The sequence below is a fragment of the Monoraphidium neglectum genome, assembly GCF_000611645.1.
Source record: "Monoraphidium neglectum strain SAG 48.87 unplaced genomic scaffold scaffold01744, whole genome shotgun sequence".
Lineage (NCBI taxonomy): Eukaryota > Viridiplantae > Chlorophyta > Chlorophyceae > Sphaeropleales > Selenastraceae > Monoraphidium > Monoraphidium neglectum.
This window is the reverse complement of record NW_014011884.1, coordinates 1065-12612: the sequence shown is the minus strand read 5'-3', so window position 1 is coordinate 12612 and position 11548 is coordinate 1065. Positions and strand designations below refer to the sequence as shown.

At 63.1% G+C, this 11548-nt stretch overlaps 4 protein-coding genes across 4 annotated transcripts; 3 read left to right on the top strand and 1 right to left on the bottom strand.

The window, feature by feature from the left end:
* Nucleotides 1-397: 397 nt before the first annotated feature.
* Nucleotides 398-1256, bottom strand: MNEG_8881 (acyl-CoA oxidase; the record flags this gene model as incomplete). The annotated part of the gene is made up of 3 exons (XM_014042650.1): nucleotides 398-575; nucleotides 713-766; nucleotides 1084-1256. 3 exons carry the CDS (start codon nucleotides 1254-1256, stop codon nucleotides 398-400), a joined length of 405 nt encoding a protein of 134 aa, XP_013898104.1.
* Nucleotides 1257-2808: 1552 nt separating this feature from the next.
* MNEG_8880 (hypothetical protein) lies at nucleotides 2809-5650 on the top strand (the record flags this gene model as incomplete). The annotated part of the gene is made up of 10 exons (XM_014042649.1): nucleotides 2809-2925; nucleotides 3072-3129; nucleotides 3285-3337; nucleotides 3605-3716; nucleotides 4055-4126; nucleotides 4335-4387; nucleotides 4652-4735; nucleotides 4993-5092; nucleotides 5273-5346; nucleotides 5582-5650. 10 exons carry the CDS (start codon nucleotides 2809-2811, stop codon nucleotides 5648-5650), a joined length of 792 nt encoding a protein of 263 aa, XP_013898103.1.
* Nucleotides 5651-7137: 1487 nt separating this feature from the next.
* On the top strand, nucleotides 7138-9899 carry MNEG_8879 (prostaglandin-H2 D-isomerase; the record flags this gene model as incomplete). Its single annotated transcript, XM_014042648.1, has 9 exons — nucleotides 7138-7174; nucleotides 7358-7410; nucleotides 7709-7820; nucleotides 8204-8275; nucleotides 8522-8574; nucleotides 8653-8913; nucleotides 9175-9274; nucleotides 9448-9521; nucleotides 9831-9899. The coding sequence occupies 9 exons, from the start codon at nucleotides 7138-7140 to the stop codon at nucleotides 9897-9899; spliced, it is 831 nt and encodes a 276-aa protein (XP_013898102.1).
* An 829-nt stretch (nucleotides 9900-10728) lies between these two features.
* MNEG_8878 (hypothetical protein) lies at nucleotides 10729-10999 on the top strand (the record flags this gene model as incomplete). The annotated part of the gene is made up of 1 exon (XM_014042647.1): nucleotides 10729-10999. A coding segment is annotated over one exon (271 nt), but the record flags the coding sequence as incomplete, so codon positions are not given.
* Between the last annotated feature and the right edge of the window lie 549 nt (nucleotides 11000-11548).

The following is an 11548-nucleotide window of genomic DNA, read 5'->3' as shown; positions in this document are numbered from 1 at the left end:
GGGGGGGCCGAGGGGGTGAGAGGAGGGCGCAGGACGCGCGTCGAAGCGCAGCATGAAAGGGGACGCGGCCAGTTCGGTTGCGCCCAACCGCGGTACCGCAGGGCGGCGTGCTTGGGGGAGCGCCGCGCCTCAACGGCTCGCCGCCAACTCGTGCGACCCGGCAGCTGCACCAGCAGCCCGCCAGCTGCACTCCCACGCGCGTGGGGCCCGTGTACCGCCCCTGAGCTGCACTCCAGCGGCAGCAAGCCCGCAGGGCACCATTTGCCGGCGCGCCAGCTGCAGCGCCCGTGGCCGCGGCCGGGCCGTTATGCTGCCGCAACTCACGCCGTGCCCAAGCCGTGCGCCCGGCCTGCCAGGCTCAACATGCGACCCCGCATCAACCCAGACCCCATGGCAGTCACGGTGGTGACAGCCCGCCCACCCCAATGTGCAGCTCCAGGCCGCCCGGCCAGTCGACCAGCTGCCGCATCATCAGGCCGTCCTCCAGGGGCAGCTTCTCGTCCTGGATCTTGGCCCAGATCCCGAGCGCGGCGCGCAGGCCGCCCACGTACTCCTCCTCGCGGCTCAGGAAGTGGCTGCCGAGCGGGGGCGGGGGCGGGGGCGGGCGGTCATGCGGGCAGATGGGTGGGCTCGGGCGGGCGCGGCAGCGCTTTTAACAGGGACGTGGAGAGGCGCGTTGAAGGGGGCGGTCGCGGGCGCCCGGTGGCCGCACCGGTTTTTCTTGTCGCCCCAAGGGGTTGCCGCCACCTGGCGGGCCAACTCGGCCCTGGGCATGGAGGGCACGTGGATGGGAGGGCGCACACGGATTGAGCGCAGGGGGTTGGATTGTGCCGTGCTGTCGGCTTCGCATGCGGCTGCGCATGCGGCTGCGCATGCAGCTGCGCATGGGACTCTCTGCACAGCTCGCTTCTGAGTTGTGGCTGCTGTGTTCGCCGCGGGCGGACAGTGCTGCGCATGCGAGCGGCTGGCGGGTCGAACTGCGCGGCGGACGGCCGAGCGTGCACATCGGCACCGGCCCTGCTTGGGCGATGGCGTCGTCCGCCAAGAGTATGCAAGCAGGCCGCTGCACGTGAACACTCGCACCTGCGCTCCACCTTTTCCTTGCCGCCGTTAAGGAGGTGCAGCAGCTGGGTGGCGTCGAACGACGCGCGGTTGCGCTCCGCCACAATGTCGGCGCGCGGGTCGGAGCCATGGATTGCGACAAGTGCTGTGCTGCGCTCCTGCAGCGCTAGCGTGCGCGAATCTGCGTGTGCCATGGCTGTAAACGGCACAGCTCGAGGCGCCGGCTGCAGATGCTGAGAGTGCCTTCCGCGTGCCTGCAGCTTCAAGGTGATCGTGATGATCAGCAGAGCCCGACGAGGCTTGTTGGCTGCTGATAATCTATTGCAAAAAAAAACAGTTGGCGCGTTGCAACCTCGTCCTGAACCGCCGAGCACAAGTTTGAGGCCGTTCCAAATCCCAGCGTGCGTATGGCGCTGCACTCGATAATGAAAACCATGCCAGAGGTTACTTTTGGTGCAAAGCGACTGTGCTACGGTACCACAGTCCACCGGGTTCGTGGGCATCAGCGGCAATGCTGATGTGGCAGGCGTCACATGACAACCGCAGCGGATGCGCTGAAGTTGAGTACTCGCCTTGATGTGTACGGCACCACATGATGATTATGTCAGGAATACGAGACTTTCCTTGTTTTGAATCACTGTCCAGAAGGTGCAGAAAGGTGCACAATGCGTGCTTGACTGATGTGGGAACGACCAGGGCCCGCCTGACCTGCAGATCAGGGCCAGGGCCAACACAGAGCCGCGTACCAACTGTGCTGTCTATGAGCAGGAAGGCACCCTCAACATAGGAAGCTAGTTCCGACATCGTCTGAGCATCCAGCAGCGAACGGGTGGTGCAAGCGGGTAGCGCGACCGAGCATTAGCACTGGGCAAGCCGAGCAGCCATCAAACACAACGTGAGTGCCAGGGAGTGTCGCGCCGCAGCATGCGCCCCTCTTTGCGGTAAGCTGGAGAGACCCAATGCTTTGACAGACTACTGTATGGCGCCCTATGAGCTGAAGAGCAAGCGTGTGCCTGCGAGCTGAACAGCACGCGTGTTCGATTGGCTGTGGGCAACAAGGTTGCGGGTGTGAGTGCGGGCGCGCCCGCACATGAGGCTGTCAGCCGACGCATGCAAATCCATGGGTCGAGCCTCACAGGACAAAGGCAACCAGATGTTGGGACGTGTGTCACTGGGGTTGAGAAAGGATGGATTGGGTCTTGCGGCCCTTAGTACTTGTCGTACTGTTCGTACTGTATGTTCGCCTGACCAGCCCCCGTTTGGTCCCGCTGTCAGCAGCTGCAGCAATCACAGCAATCGCAGCAGCAGCAACAGCAGCAGCCATAATGCACAGGCATGACAGCCGGCAGCCGGCAGCCGGCTGAAGCAGCCAATTCGCGGGGGGACCTAGGGTTGCTTGCTGGTACAGTTTAGCATGCGCATGCCGCACCCAACAGCGACCTGTTATGGATGGGGACGATGGACATATCGGTGTCATATGCGATCAGAGTTTGTGTTTACGCCTTTCAGCAAAGCATCATTCATCAGGGATCTTCTGGAGCGGGCTGGCTGGTTCATCACCACTTTGTCAAGGAACCAAGTTGACCTTGATCCGCTCGGCTGCCGTGGGTATAAATGTAACGGTTGTTTTGATTTCGGACAATCAATTGGGAAGCCGGTTACGTCTCTGCAGATCACATTTTCCAACTTCGCGCTGATCGCCCACGCCCATTGTGAGTGCCCAAACCCGCGATCAGATCTCACAAGATGTGCAAATCCTTCAGTGCCCAGCGGTCACTGCATGCAAGCCCCAGCGCGCTGGGCGGGGCGCGAGCCGTGCGCAGCCCGCGGGGCGCACGTCAGGTGGCTGCCGCCACCGGGCAGGTGTGTGGTTGCCCCCACCATTAATCTTGAATGTATGGCCGGATCAGCATGCACTCGCGCGAATGCACGTGCACGGCCCCCGCCTACCCGCCAAGTGACACCCACAATGAACGACCCCTCACCCATTCCTCACCCACGCGTCGCAGGCCGCTGCTCCACCCACCACCATGCCGTCTTACAAGCTCTACTACTTCCCTCTGCCGGGTGAGCAATGCAAAGCGGGTGCAACATTGCAACCATCGCCACTCACAGCCCAGCGGCGAGGTGGATTTGCAGGAGGCACTTGCGGTGGCCCCGCCCGTACCGCGCGCTTGCGCTCGCGCCAACCTCGGCCGCCGCCGCTTTGCCTGAATCCCCAGGCAGGGGCGAGGTGGCGCGCCTGTGCTGCGCCGTCGGCGGCCTTGAGCTCGAGGTGAGGGGGCGCGCTCACAGCATATCCTGGGATCACTGCATCGGCTCCCTGCGTTTGCCTCCAGCTCCACCCGCCCGCCCCTCAGCGTGGGCCGGCGGCTTCCCGGCGGCTGCCCACAAGCTCTGTTGATGATGACATCTGCGCCCTTCTGGTTGCCGTTGCTGATTATCAGCAAGCTCGGGATTTGACAGACGACCTCACCAGCGCCGGTGCCCCTCACCCACGAAACGCCCCCAAAACCCTTGACTCCCGCGACGGCCCCGTTAGGAGGTCCGCTTTCCGTTTGACCAGTGGCCCAAGTACAAGGCCATCGCGCCCTTCGGCCAGTGCCCGTTCCTGGAGGTGGACGGCACATTCTTGGCTCAGAGCGCCGCCATCGGTGCGTGGCGTTGAGGGCCGTGGCTTGCATTGCGCGTGCGCGGTCTTGATCCCGAGAGGCAGGTTGGCCACCACACCTGCCATCAAGAGCGCCCGCACCGCGCCGCCCCAAGCCTGGCAGCACCCCAACGCCGCCGCAACCCTCACCGCGTGACAGTGTATCGCATTCAAGCCCGTGTTCGCACCAATCCGGGCGGTCCCGATGCCTGCCACGCTTTGGCCCCTGCCACCATCGCACCCATCACCCAACCTTTGTGTGCGGCCCTCGCCGCACTCTCCTGCGCGCCCCCTAAAACCCGCGGCCCCGCGTCCCAACACCCACCCCTCCACCACCCCCAGACCGCTACCTGGCCGCGGAGGCCGGCCTGGTGCCCAAGGACGCCTTCCAGGCCGCACTCGCAGACCAGGCCTGTGAGTGGCGCAGGGGCCTGCCGCACGCTCGTGCAGCCAAGATTCCACGGGCTGTCCGTCCCGTGCCAGACGTGTAGCGCCCATCCTGGGGTGTGCGCTGCTGCCCCCCCCCCTTCCGCCATGAGGCACAGTCGCCGTTGCCATTGCTGCCAAGGTTGAATGCAGTGACTTACTGATCTCCCGACCCATCTACTTGATGCTCTCCCAGACAACCTCTGCATCGACATCCTGACACCCCTCTTCGACACTTTCAAGGTTAAGGTGCGCACTGTGCAATCCCCCCGCCAGAAGCTGTTGATTGCCGTGGGCCGATAGCGGCGCACTGGGGCCGTGCGGGGTTGACTGCACGTTGGCTGTTGAGGTGCAGCGGCGATGCGCGCGGCATGGCTCTCAACTCCCGTCAGCTCTCAGCCCCAAACCACTCGAGCCGCGGCGTTGAGCACCTCGTCCAAAGAGCAAAATTTTTCGCCCTCCAGTCACTGTACTCATAAGCAATCATAAATGAAGTATTTTACTCAACCCCAGGACGAGGCTGAGAGGATCAAGGCGCGCGAGGCTGTGGTGGCGGGGCCGCTCAAGGAGAAGCTGGGCTACGCGGAGACGCTGGTGGTGAGAACCACACAGACATACACGTGTTTGTGATTGTGTGTGTCTGTGTCTGTGCCTGTGTGCGTGCATGTGTGTGTGTGTGTGTGTGTGTGTGTGTTTGTGTGTGTATGTGTATGTGTGTCCGTTGTATGGAGTCTGCTGTGCACATTTCTCCTTTTGCGGCCCCCTTCTTGACTTGTTGATTGCTATGGCGTTGCATGTGAAGACCGCTCTTTCTCGGTCACCATTGCTTTCCCTCCCATCCGGAACACCCGCAGGCCAAGGCCGGCGACGGCTTTGTGGCTGGCCCTGAGCTTACTTATGGCGACCTCCACCTCTTCCACGCCCTGAGCACCATCATCAGCGGCTGGATGGACGGTGGGTACAAACAGGGAGGAAAGCGGCCTAGAAGCTGGGGTTGACAGTCTGCAAGATGCTTGACCTGACTGCAAGACGGCGATTGCAAGAACAAGCATGCAGTTGGGACAGGCTGATCAGAGAGACGCGCTCTTTCCGTGCGTCGTCAAGCTAAATCACAATCACACCTTGATTTTGCAGGCGTGCCCAAGACAGCTCTGGACGGCTTCCCCGCCCTCCAGGCCCACCGCAACAGGGTGGCCAGCGTCCCACAGGTCAGGCGCACCCGAGTGCCTGCAGGCAATGCAGTCCTAGGGGTGCCCCCGACAAGCAGGCAACGGCCTGCACGCCTTCCACCGTTCGCGCGGCCTGCGCCGGTGCATGGGCAAGACGGCGCGATCAAGCATGCGCGCGTCACCTGTGCACACGTCAACGACCTCCCAGACAGATTAGCCACTACAGTGTCTGATTACGCGTGCGCTGCCCCCCACCCCCCGTCCACATCACCAGGTCAAGGCCTTCTATGAGAGGGAGGACAACCAGGACGACATGCGCCAGGCCTACAAGCCTAACGCGTGATCAGTGATTACAAGATTAGCAATTAACTTCACTCCGCCAAGGCATAGACGAGCGGAACACGCAAGCCCTCCTGCAGGCATACTGGGGGAAACCTATTGATATTAGCTTGAATGCGCTCGCATCGCCATCAAAAACGCTTCGCTCACATGTTGTTTTGGAACCCAGCCTGCGCGTCGCTCAGCAGCTGCCGTGCAGCTTGCCCCTTGCGCTGCTGCGCGACCGCGTCATTCATCTTTTTGCTTTGCATCATTTTCACGTCAGCTGCGCCGCGTCGGCCGCCATTGCCATATATCACTGTTTTTATGCTGGCTGAATTTCGTGATGTCGCTTGTCCAGAGCTTGTAACTCGTTTCAATAACTGTCAAAATTCTCAGCCGACATGCAGCCCTTGCTTGATGGCACGTCATGCGTATACAAAATACTGGCTTACTGGCAGCACAACAGGCAAGCACCTGCCTCGCGAAAAATGACAGGCAGACACCTAACCTCTAATTGCAAGCTTGCCCGCAGTGAGTTCTGTGACTGCACCCAAGCCAGGCCGCAGCCCTCGGCACCTGATGCTTGAGACTATCATCATCGAGCGTGTTCAGGGCTGCCATGGTGGTGGAAGTTGGACAGCAAAACCATGGGCACACAGCTGGGGTGGTTGGCGACTACTTGTATGGCATGCCTAAAGCCCCTTGTCCCTCTCTGCAACGCCGCAGCCAACGCCAAAGAGCAGGTGAATGGCGGGAGGCGCATCTCATGGCGGTTCCTGCCGCCCTTGCATCTGCCCGCTGCAGTGGCAGTTTGCGTTGGGACATACCACTGGTCCTGATATCACAATGTTGCGATCAGGACCATCTGCATCGCAGCGACGCAGCAACCAGGACGGATGCATGCAGAATATGTCGTCTGAATCAATCGGTCTTTATATACGCCGCAGGGCGCGGCACCATCCAGCAGGGATGCTTCTGGAGTGTCCCGTAAGTGCGTTCGTCATCATCATGCTGCAACTTGTCCATCAATGCTACATAGGGGACCTTGATTCGTTGGCTTTGATAGTATCATAGGTCAGCCGATATCCCTGCAACGTAAGTCTAACGCGTACGAGCTGGAACAATAGTGCAGATCACCTGAGTCGAGTGCGCACTGATCGCCCACCCCTAATCGTGAGTGCTTGAACCCCTGATCACACTGCTCAGATGCGTGTCTCCTTCGTTTGCCAGCGCCCTCAGCGCGCAGGCTTCAATGCGCTGGGTGGGGTGCGTACTGCTCGGCCTGGAGCATTCGCGCTCTGCCCCCTCCTGATGCCGAGCGTCTGTGCACGCGCTGGACAGGTGTGCGGCTCATCCCCACCTTGACTTGTAACTCAAGGCTGAACTAACTTGATGAAACAGCCCCTACCCGCGCCCCACGCGTCCCAGCAAAGTGATGTCACCATAGGACACCCCCACCCTGTGCACGTCCTCACCCCTGCATTGCAGGCCTCCACTCCAGCCGCCGCCATGCCGACCTACAAGCTCTACTACTTCCCTCTGCCCGGTAAGCACTCCAAAACGCAGGCAACCCAGCCGCCGCCACTCACAGCTTAAGGAGAACGCAGGACGATGGATATGGCATGCAGTCCAGTCTGCGAGACCAGGTTCGCTGCCCGACCCCGCGCATCCCCCAAGCACCAACCGCAGCGGAACTCAGGCCGTATCCTGCCTTGTTACGCAACCGCAGGCAGGGCCGAGGTCGCGCGCCTGTGCGGCGCCCTTGGCGGCCTCGACCTTGAGGTGAGGCGGCGCGCGTGGGTGTCACCAGCAGCCGCGCATCCCCGGACCCCCCAAACCCGCCGCCCAGCGGCCCCGCCCCGACCGCCTGCAACTTGCCGCAGACGCATGCAGCTGCTGGGCGAGCGCCGCATATCGGGCGCAGCGTCGCCCGCGCCGTCGCTGCTGGCGCCGGTCGCGCCCAGGGTTTAAAAGAGGCTCCAATTTCCTACCGATTGTTGAAAAACTAAAAACCAAGCAGGCATCGCTCGCCACCTCTGCCCCCTGCAACCCCAACTACTCTGATCTCATGTTGCCATAGGATGTGCGCTTCAAGGGCGAGGAGTGGCCCAAGCTGAAGGCCATCGCGCCCTTTGGCCAGGCGCCCTTCCTGGAGGTGGACGGCAAATTCGTGGCTCAGAGCGCCGCCATCGGTGCGCGGCGCCGACCTGCGCTGACCTGGCGGCTGCGCTGCTGGTTGGGCCGCATGCAGCAGCGCCGGCTGCTGGTGCCGCTGCGGCCTGGCATTTCCGCCGGGCGCACGGTCGCCGCGCCGCGCCCGAAGCCGCCGCGGCGTCCGGCGACCATCGCGCCCTCCACTGCTCGTGCCTCCAGCGCCGGCTGCCCGGCCTGCCCTGGATCGGCGCGGCTCGTCCCTGGGCCGAGCCCCTCCCCGCGCGGCCCCAGCCGCCTGCCTGTCCTGCATTCCTGCATGCCCCGCTTCTCATATGTAAGCGGCCCTCGTCACACTCTCCCACACGCACCGCCACCACCCCGCGACCCCTGCGTTCAACGTCCACCCCTCCACCACCCCCAGACCGCTACCTGGCCGCGGAGGCCGGCCTGGTGCCCAAGGACGCCTTCCAGGCCGCACTCGCAGACCAGGCCTGTGAGTGACGCAAACGCGAGTTTCAAACCCCTGCAGCATCCCGGGCGCCGCGGCTGCCGCACGCACGGCGTCGGGGCCCGCACAGCCTCGTGGTCTCGCCCTGCTGTGCTGACGCGCGCTGCCTGCGGCCGCCGCCGGCCCTCGGCCGCCAGAGGAGCCCACTGTGGATGTCACCTCGGACGACAGCCGACCCACCGACTACGCTGCCTGTCTCGCCCCCTTTCCCCATCCGTTGCACACCCCCAGACGCCCTCTGCCACGACATCATGCAGACCCTCTTCGACACCTTTAAGATCAAGGTGCGCGGTCCCCTTCCCAACGCGCGGCCGCGGAGGCAGCGGGTGTTTGCGTGCGCCCTGAGCTGCGCCCCCCCGCAGCACAACGCGGGCGGCGGCGCCGCGGCCGCGCGACCTGGGGACGCTGTGGCATCGCGCGCTGTCAGCCCCGCCGCAGGCGGCGCTAGCAGCGGCTGCGCCGGCAGCAACCGCCAGATACAGCAGCCGGGTGCAGATTGCAGGCGGCCGACTCGCTCTCCCTTGCTCTGCTTTCCTCAGGATGCGGATGAGAAGATCAAGGCGCGCGAGGCGGCCGCGGCGGGGCCCCTGAAGGACAGGCTGGCACTGGCTGATGCTCTGGTGGTGAGAGCCATGCGCGCGTTTGCACGGGGGTCCGGGGCACTACAGCAGGGTGCGCCCTGGTCAGCAGCCACCGTTCACACACACACGCACGCGCGCGCGCGCGCCTTTGCACGCGGGCATGTGGTCACGTGTGTCTGCATGGGCGGGCGTTTGTGTGCGCGCGCGTGTGCGTTTGTGTGGGGCCCACACCACAACCTGTGCCACACTTCAACGGTTGCCTCGTCCGACCTGGCCGTCCCTTTCGCGATTTGTTTCCCGCAGGACAAGGCCGGCGACGGCTTTGTGACCGGCCCCGAGATCACTCATGGCGACCTGAACCTGTTTGTCACCCTGAGCGCCCTCATTAGCGGCTGGCTGGACGGTAGGGCTGCCAGGGCTTTGCAAACCCGCGCCAACCGCATGGCATCCCAGGCCTGCATGCCTGCATTGGTGTCTCGGACAATCACATCAGATTTGGTGTGATTGTGTCTGCCGACTCTTCCCCATGCGAACGCAAGCGGACCTCTCCTCTTGTCGCGTTTATCCAAATGGCAGGCGTGCCCAAGACGCTGCTGAACGACTTCCCCGCCCTCAAGGCCTACCGCAACAGGGTGGCCAGCGACCCAAGGGTGAGGCGCACCTGCATGCCTGCGGGCAAAATGGGCCGGAGCCAGGGGCCAGCATGGAGGGGCAGGGGCCCAGTGTGCGATGCTCCTTCTCCGGCACAGGCGGGACGGAGCTCTGGGCGGGAGTGACGAGGCGCGAGCGTCTGTGCGCCAGGGATCGGGTCGATGGGACCGACATCGTGCGCCTTCTCACCCCCAATTTTTTTGCCTGGCGCCATCCCTCCAAGACCCTGAAAACCATGCGAAGCCTCTTTGTGAAGCATGCGCCCTAAAATCACCCCCCGACACTCATAACCCTATCTCCACGACCAGGTCAAGGCCTTCTATGAGAGGGAGGACAACCAGGACAACATCCGCCAGGCCTTCAAGCCCGACGCGTGATCGCGGTGGTTTCCTCCATAGACGAGCGGTGGTTCCCTCCATAGGCCAGGATTTGCAGTGCAGGCCCTCTGTCAGGCGTTGATGGGAGCTCGCCTCAGAAGGCCAATGGGCTTGCATACACGCGTCTTGTCCAGCACAAACAGGCGCGCTCCGCCCTGCCGCGCGCCACCGTCGGGCCCACCAAGCGCCGCGCGCAGCAGCTGCCATGTGTTTTGGCCCGTGTGCTGTTGCATGATCGCTCAACTGCGAATGTCGCGGCTTTTGGGGTGCAGTTTTTGCCTGCTGCCGGCCGCCGCCTAGCACAAGCACTTGCACCAAGGCGCCGCTCTAAGGCGCCGTAGCCACCTCCAGTTGCACTGCTTGGGAACTTGTGTTGCGTCTGCATGTTGATCACAAAGACTGTGAACGTTACCGGTAACGCAAGCCAGACAGCAGGCATCTTGCACAGGGCCATGTGGGTTGGCCAGCCGATGCTCTGCTGTCGACGCTGCACACAATTGCTCAACATGGCAGCTTGGCAGCGACGCACGCATGCTTGCTGTATATTCTTACACGCGTGCACCAGCTCTAGGCAACATCATATGTGCTCTCCTGTGAAGCCAGCATTTTGTGTGGGCTGCCGGCGGCAGGTGACTGAGTGACACACCGCTACTAAGGCAAGACATCAGGGCCGTTGTGACATGTGCAAGGCCATCGTCGTCTTGTTGGTCCTCGTTCTACATTCCCCCATGAATTTGTCTAAATGGCAGCCGCTGACCCAGAAGTCCGCAATTAGACTTAGATCGCACAGCCGGGATCAATAGTACAGCCGTAAGCAGGAGGGATAACAATGGTATCCACGCGCTCCAGGGACCGGGTGTCCCAGCCAGGCGAGGCCACCACTTCCGCTAAGAGCGGCTCGCAGGACGTGCTGGAAGCAGAGGGCAACCAAGCAGAGGTGATGTCAAGGCGGGTAGGACGCCATGCGGCGCCCGCGAAGGAGGAGCCAACGACGCCGCGCGGTCGTTCGCGGACGCGGGCAGCGGCGGCCGCAGCGCAGACGCCGCACGAGCTGGAGCCCATCCCTGAAAGCCCCAGAGCGGGCGCAGCGCAGCCTGAAGGTAACACTCAAGCTTCAAGGCGGTTTTCAAAGCAATCAGGAGTGTTGCATCGCGTAAGGTTATTGACTCAACTGTGCATGTACTTGCCTCGGCACCCAACCCCCATTCACCAAACCTGTTCTGTTTGCTTTTTACGAATCTCTGACACGCCGTGTGCAGAGGAGGCTCCCAAAAACCAGCAGCAGCAGCAGCAGCAGCAGCAGCAGCAGCAGCAGCAGCAGCAGCGTGAACCCATCCGGCGTGTGCGCGCCACAGCGTCGGACACAGAGGAAGCCACCGGCATCAGCGCCGGCGCCCCTGCAGCAGAGTTGGCGGCTGCACCGACGCCGACGCCCTCCGCCGCGAGGGTCACCCACGCACATCGGCATCACACACTGCCCCAGTTGGACGAGGAGGGGCTGGGGGAGCAGCAGCAGCAGCAGCAGCAGCAGCAGCAGCAGCAGGAGCGCCAGCAGGAACAGCAGCACCGCGTGACCCGCGGGCGGCGGCGGTCGCAGCAGGGGAGCGGCGATGACACAGCAGTGGCGGCCGCCGCAGCCGCAGGGGCGG